The following is a 7,653-nucleotide window of genomic DNA, read 5'->3' as shown; positions in this document are numbered from 1 at the left end:
GTCTGAAAGCCTATCTTCAGCTTCATTCAGGCAGTGTTGCAAACTTTCACTGCAATTTTTAACTTCCTGGATATCTGTTTGCATCTGTTTCATACCTTCTAGTTCTTTTCTATATTGTTCATTGAAGATTTCCATGAGTTGTGTATGCTCTTCTATTTTCCTGTCAATGTCAACTTTGCATATACTGCATATTTCTTTCATTATTGTTGTCATTTCTTTTCTCACCTGAGATATTATTTCTGATCTGATCTCTTATGTGGCCTGATGGAGTTGTTTCTTTACTTCAGTTCTATCATTTCAGACATTTCAGGTGTATAACTTCCAGGCTCTTCTGTGTTGATGTCTCCTGGACTTGTTTTGTGTGCTGTGGAGTTCTGGGATTGCATTTTGCTCCTCGTTTTGTCATTTTTGAAGATCCAGAGGCTCCCTGTGGTGCAGCCTCACTCTCCTGATTGTGTGCGAGTGGCAGGGTGAGAGTCTGAAGATCCACAGTGCTCAGTGAAGCTTCTGTGCTGGTGAGTGTTGGCAAGGTGGGGTCCCAGGTGCTCCTGAACTTTCTTGCATTCATTTGGCTCCCATGCATGTGTGGGAAGAGTGGAGGAGGCTCGACAGAGTTCCTGAGACTGGGGTTCATCCCAGCTTCCACAAGAGTAGAGGGTACACAGGTTGTGTTCACCAAGCCTTCAGATATTGCTGAGGACAGCGCCTGCTCTCCACACTGAAAAAGGATGGGTGAGTGTTGACTCCCTGAGGCCTCTGACTCTGTCCAGGTTTCATCTGAGCTCCCAGAGGAGTGTGAGTTGTTCTGGCAGTGACCACCAAGACCCCAAAAGTTGTCCAGGAATCCATGTGCCTCACACCCTAATGGGGAGGCACCAGAGTGGCTCATCGGCGTTCCTAAAGGTGTTCCAAATGTGTCCAGCACCAGCAGACACACTATGGGTATGGTGAGTAGCCACCAAGGCCCAGAGGGTGCCTGAAGTTTCACCTGCCTTGCATGTTGGTCAGGGAGGCACCACCATGACTCACTGTGCTCCCTGAATATGTCCGGGGTCCAGCCCAGTCCCAGCAGGCACACTAGGGTTGTGGTGGGTACCTGCCAAGGCCCCAGAGGGTGCCTAAGGTTTCCCCTGTCCTGCACACTGGTCAGGGAGGTGCTTCCATGACTCACTGGGCTTTCTTAAGACATCCGAGGTTCAGCCCAGTCCCACTTTAAACATATTTATCTCATCTCTCTTGCCACTTTCTTGAGCAGTCCTGAAAGTTTTCTTTCATGAGCATCTTTAGTTTCTCCGTTATGTTCCTTAGTATTCTAAATTGATTTAAAATATTTGCCTTTCACATTTATTTTGACTTTGGAAGAGCCAGAAGTCCCATGGTACTAGATCCAGTGACTAAGATGGATGAGGATCACCATAGTAGTTTTATTTGACAGGAGTTTCATGAATGTTTTGAATCAATTTAGGATATCAAGGCAACCATGAAAAGACACTCATGAAAGAGGAATCGCAGAGCTGTTTTAGAAAGTGACAAAAATGATGTGTCAAAGGGGAGTATTTTGAGAGAGATTAATAGGAATTTGTATCTTTCACAGTAATAATTATGCATTTTCATTAAAACCTTATAGTTTCCAATCATACCTCATACACATACATACTGCAAAAAATAATGAGTTAACAGTGATATACCTAATTTCACTCCACTTTATATTTTGTTGCTTTCCACAATTCAAAATATGTGTATTACTTCCTATGCAGTTGAGCTGCCAGGCTCTCCAAGTCAGTAACATATATAGATATGTACAATAATATGCACTTGGAAATATTCAAATACTTCACTAACTAGAATACTATGATAGCAGTATGACACCATGTTTAAAGGCATAAGTTTTGAGTCAAGGTGAACAGTCCAAATCCAGAATTTACCACTTGCTCTCTAGGTAACCTAGGACAAACTCCCTGAGCCTCCATTTCCTTAGATGTAAAATGATTACAATAGCAATACCTACCCTATATACACAGTTTGGGGAAGGAAAGGAGTGGAGAAGATTTCAATAAAGAAAGAAATTTTTGGAGTTTCAGCTTTTCCAGAACAGAGACAAAATATTATCTCATTCACCTACTGAAACAGACTTCATCCTATACATGATTGTAGAAAAAGAACAAAATCATTTGTAATTGTAAAAATTTTCATTGGCAAACAAGAATACTAATTTCAAGAATATATTTTTAGAATACTCAGTTGAAGAGAAATGCTATAAGCAATTACCCAGCCTCTTTAAGCCTCATGATACAGAGAAAATTTGTCAAAACAGCTCACCTCAACTCTAACAAGAGCCTGGATTGAGCAACAAAATAACTGCTATGAGCATGAAGAAGGGAGAGGAAAAAAAATCCCAGTTTGAGGCTCTGTGTAAGGTATTGCTGTTGGCATGTCTTAAGTGGAGGTTTGAAGGATAAGCCAGACTTTGCCAGGAAAAGAATTAAGAGCCAAAAGTATTGGAGCAGGGAAACCAAAGGCCAAAAATGCATATCTTTCCCTTCTTGACTGTTCTCTTTTTAGACAAATATATTTTCGGGTGCCATATTCATCCAGCTAGCCTTGGGACTGGACCTTTACCTGGCAATCTTCATCCTTTTGGCAATCACTGCTGTTTACACCATCACTGGTAAGTCATTATGTTTTTTATTCTGTGGTATGAACTTTTGCTTACCTAACGACAGCAACATGCAATTAGTACCTTGGTCTTAGCCTTCTTATTGACAAGGCAAGGACACCATTTCTTTCTCACTATGATAGTCAGACAGTGGAGTACAGTAAACCAAGCATAGCCCTCAGTAATTGATGTAAGCAGCTGGAATGAGTAAAATGTTGTATTGGCTGGAGTGGGGAAACTATGCTTTAGCTTAGCTGTGCATTTGGTACCTAAATTGTCATTTTAAATTCTTTATATCATATACATTGAAAATTTGGGTAAAGGGGAAACTCAGTAGGGAAAAAATCGAGATGAATTTCAAATTGATAGAAAGCTCCAGTATGTAATAGTGAGCTGATTGGCACAGTTGAAAGAGTGCAAGAGCTGTAGGATGACTGGGAATCCAAGCAGGCTTCCATGAAGCAGGTATAGTAGTGCCTCATACATCCTAATTTATGAAAACTAAACTATACCTTCTTAGCTGTAAGAAATAAAGAAAAATAACTGGAAAAATTAGGACAGTTCTGGAGTTACTTTTGATTTGAACATGTTTCAGATTAAATCAGAAATAGATTCTTACTCTCCTGTTTTACAAATCATTCTTGTTTCCTCCTGAATTTCTTATTAAAATATGCCATTTCAACAGAAAATCTAGTGACTCTGGAATACAGAGCATCTTTTCTATACATCACCATAGACACAAGTAAATAACTATATCAAGTATTCAACTAATAATACAATTATATGTCCCAATACTAGAGTTAAAACAGATTTTCTATATTTTTTTAGAGAACACAAGCACTATTGCTAAATGGGGGGAATTAAGGAATTAAGACAAACTTTCATGATACCAAATTTTGCCTTTTATCTGTATAATATTCAGAAACTCACACAAAAGTGGAACTTCCACCATAATACCTAGAAAGTTGAGTAAGAACATTATAAGGGAAACAGAAAATCAATAAGACACATAAGTGGTAAGGAGATAATAATGTCAAGACAAGCTGTGACTCAGCCAGAAGATAGTGGGGTTTTTTTGATGGTGTAGTAGTTTAATCTGTAAAACTCCATACAGCAGATATAAGATATGCAATCCACCTGTGTTTTCTACTCTTATCAGAAATCTTTGTTTGTTCAGATACAACAGAATAGCTTTGTAACATACAATGTGTGAGCACATGCACACACACAACAACCACATATTTATTCCTCCATTGGTGTTGCTAGCATTTCCAAGGTCACAGTAAATTTTCAACACAAATCTTTTCTTCTGTCTGCATTGGAACACATATCATACCTGTGCAATTCTAAGGTCTCCATTCAAATTTCAGGATCCAGAACAACCAATAGGTCACAGAGATGTCCACTCTAACCACTCTTATTTAATATAGTTCTGGAAATATTATCCAGAGCAATTAGACAGGAGAAAAAAAGGAATAAAGATAGGCAAGGACGAAGTTAAATTATCATTATTTGTGGATGATGTGATACGCTGCATAGAAGACCCCAAAAACTCCATGAAAAGACTTATACATTTAGTAACAAAATTCTGTTGTGTTGCTGGATACAAAGTCGGCACTCAAAAATCAATACCATCCCTGTACACTAGCAACAAACTCACACAGAGAGAAATTAGGGAAGCCACACCCTTCACAATAGCATCCAAAAGGTGAAATACTTAGGAGTCAATTTAATAAGCAAAGTAAAAGACCTATATATTGAAAATTACAGGACTCTAAAAAAGAGAGATCAAAGAGGATACAGAAAATGGAATAACCCTTGCTCATGGATAGGAAGAACCAACTTTGTGAAAATGACCACACTCCCAAAACTATTATACAAATTCAATGATATTCCAATCTAAATATCATTAGCATATCTCATAGAACTTGAAAAAACATTTCTAAAATTCTTTTAGAAACAGAAGAGACCTAGAATAGGAAAGGAATTCTAGGCAACAAATGCAAGCCTGGGAACTTCACAGTCGCTGACTTGAAATTATACTACAAAGGTACTGTGATAAAATCAGCATGGTATTAGGAAAAAAAAACCTGAGGATCAGTGGAACAGATTACAAAATGCAGACACAACTACAAACACACTCAACCACCTTATCTTTGACAAAGAGGCCAAATATGTTCACTGGAAGAAAGACAGCCTCTTCAATAAATGGTGCTGGAAAAACTGGCTTCTCACTTGCCAAAGGCTGAACTTAGAACCGTGTCTATCACCAAGCCCTAAATTAAAGTCAAAATGGATCAAAGATCGAAATATCAAAATAGAAACACTAAATCTACATGAAGAGAAAATAGGTAGAAATCTTGAAGACACAGGCTTGGGTGAACAGTTCATGAACACATGAACAAAACCCAAACTGCATAGGAAATACTTCAAAGATTCAACAACTGGGATCCCATCTTATTAAAAAGCCTTAGCACAGCAAAAGAAATCACCAACAGAGTGAAAAGACAACCCACTGAGTGAAAAAAATTTTTGCCAATTGTTCCTCAAAGGACTTCTATCTAGAATATATAAAGACTTGAAAAAATCAGACCCCCAAAATTTAAAGTCCCAATCCAAAAAAGGGCATCTGAGATGAATACACACTTCTCAAAGAAAGAAATACAAATGTCAAATAAATACATGAAAAAATGTTCAACATCATTGGTCATTCAAGAAATGCAAATTAAAAGAATACTGAGATTCCATCTCACCCCAGAAAAAATGGCTATCATCGAGGAATCAACTGATAACAAACACTAGAGGGGCTGTGGGGGAAAAGGAAACCTCCACTGTTGGTGGGAGTGCAGATTGGTGCAATCGGTGTGGAAATTACTATGGGGATCCCTCAAAAAGCTAGTATTAAAGGTCTGATTCAACCCAGCTATTCTCCTTCTGGGTATCTTCCAAGAAGAATTAAAAACATCATACCACAGCAATATATGTGCATCCATGTGTAAAGCAGCACAATTTGTTATAGCTAAATCTTGGAAACAACCCAAATGCTCATCAACCAAGGAATGGTTAAAATAGATGTGGTCTTTACTACAATATAGTATTACTCAGCCATAAAGGATAAACTTGTAACTTTTATAGCTAAATGGATGCAATTTGAGACCATACTCATAAGTGAAACAAATCAGACTCACATGTGTAAACATCATATTATCTCCCTGGTGTAAGAAACTGAAAGAGTAAACAAGATCTAAAATGTACAGTAGAGATTGTGAAATGAGAAGAAATTATTCAAAAGAAAAAAGGAACTAGGATGGGAAAGGGGAAAGGAAGGAAAGGAAAGGGAAAACGAATACAAGATAGTTATACTACTAGTTTCCCATAGTTCATTGAAAAGCAAGATTTGTGCTAATATCATTTGGGTAATTTTTTATACCCATATCTTGTACTCTGAGTAACTACTTTAAAGAGGACAATAAGAGTGAATCTGCACCTCTTCTATTCCATTCCATCTGTGGGATGGCAGGGAACTTAAAACAGAGTGATGTGTGCCTCTGCCATTCTATCTGTGGGACAGCAGTGCCTATGAGCACAGTGAGTCCATGTGCTGCGCTTCCTCCATTCCCTCTGTGGGATTGTGGGGCCTCTGAGCTTGGGGTGGCAGGGTCTTTGAGCAGAGTGTAAAGACACACAATTTTGTCAGGTGGGCTGACAGGAACCCCAGGACCTGAGACCCAGGACAACAGCTGGGTCCCAGGTGTACAGGTACACACACGACTTTGAAGCGCAGAGTGATTGGCGAGACTAGCAGTGTGGAAATGTCTGATACAGCAGCAAGGAACCAGCAGTTGAACTCCCGAGAACTGCACCAGCAGAAGTGCATTCCCAGGCCCCACATCCAGAAGCCAAGATCAGCTCCATACCCAACACATTTCTGGGATTAAATATGGACACTGTCACAGAACTGTAAGCAACAGAAATATTTTACTACTTTCATTCTCCCTTGTTTGTCTGATCGGCTATCCCTCTCCTTCTGATTGGATGTCATCTTGTTTTCTTCTGTATTTGGTAGTTATTTTTGTATTTGGGGTTTTTATATTTTCTTTTTCTATTTTTCTCTCCCTTTCTCTCATGTCCTTTTTCTTTCTTTTTTCCTTTGGTTCATTTTCATGCTCTTTCTCTTTCATCCTTATTTTTTCAATGTTTAGGTTTCTTATCTTTTTCCATACTCTTCTATAGACTGACTTTCTCTCTTTCCTCAACTACTTCTTGAATTTAAACTTTCAAATGAGTAAACATCATCTCTGCCTTTTCTGACTACTCCTTTATATTCTATTTTATACTTTCCCTCCTGTGTCCTCCAGTTTCCCAATCTTCGGTGATCATCCTTTAATTTCCAGTCCTGACTCTACTATATTTGACCTCAATCATCACTTTAGTCCATCTCCTAACTATCTTAACCCCCCTGCTCCCAACAGAAGGGTAAAATCACCTGACTAAGGGAAAAATCAGTGCATACAACTGTACAGTATATGTTTGATTTTATTACACAATTTCAGAGTTTATTCCCATGGTCAGAGATAACAGGTTACTGGATATCATAACTTATCAGTAGTTAAGCTGTACTTGAAACTATTGTTATTACTAACTACTATTTTAACCAGGATATCATACATGTTATAAACAGTTTTTCTCACCTGTATAATAACACTGTGACTGTATGAGGTCATAATCACCACCACAGCCCAGTATCAAAGGATTAGGAACTGAGCCAAATAGTAACCTTGCATCCTTTGCAAATTGGGAAACTAGGGCCTTGAGATAGCTTTAAGAAACTACCTACATCTAGAAAACATCCTTGAAGAATAGATATCCTCTAGGGAAACCTAACTACCAGTAATAAAGCCATATATTATAAGAAACTGACAAGTATCAACATAAAAAACAAAATGTAAAAGAGAAAATAGAAAATGACAAGACACAGAAGCAAAATGCAACCCCAG

General features: G+C 38.3%; 1 protein-coding gene across 2 annotated transcripts in view; it reads left to right on the top strand.

Moving 5' to 3' along the window:
• LOC102019362 (low affinity sodium-glucose cotransporter-like) overlaps positions 1 to 7,653 on the top strand; it is a 79,063-nt gene that overhangs the window by 29,806 nt on the left and 41,604 nt on the right. For both annotated transcript variants that reach the window (XM_005396351.1, XM_005396352.2), the window contains exon 6: positions 2,563 to 2,668. In XM_005396351.1, coding sequence (XP_005396408.1) covers positions 2,563 to 2,668 — 106 coding nt within the window. The remainder of the gene's footprint in view (positions 1 to 2,562; positions 2,669 to 7,653) is intronic.

The sequence above is a fragment of the Chinchilla lanigera genome, unplaced genomic scaffold, assembly GCF_000276665.1.
Source record: "Chinchilla lanigera isolate Chin_1 unplaced genomic scaffold, ChiLan1.0 scaffold00054, whole genome shotgun sequence".
NCBI classification, from domain to species: domain Eukaryota; kingdom Metazoa; phylum Chordata; class Mammalia; order Rodentia; family Chinchillidae; genus Chinchilla; species Chinchilla lanigera.
The sequence above is the reverse complement of the archived record's forward strand: the minus strand, read 5'-3'. Positions and strand labels throughout refer to the sequence as shown.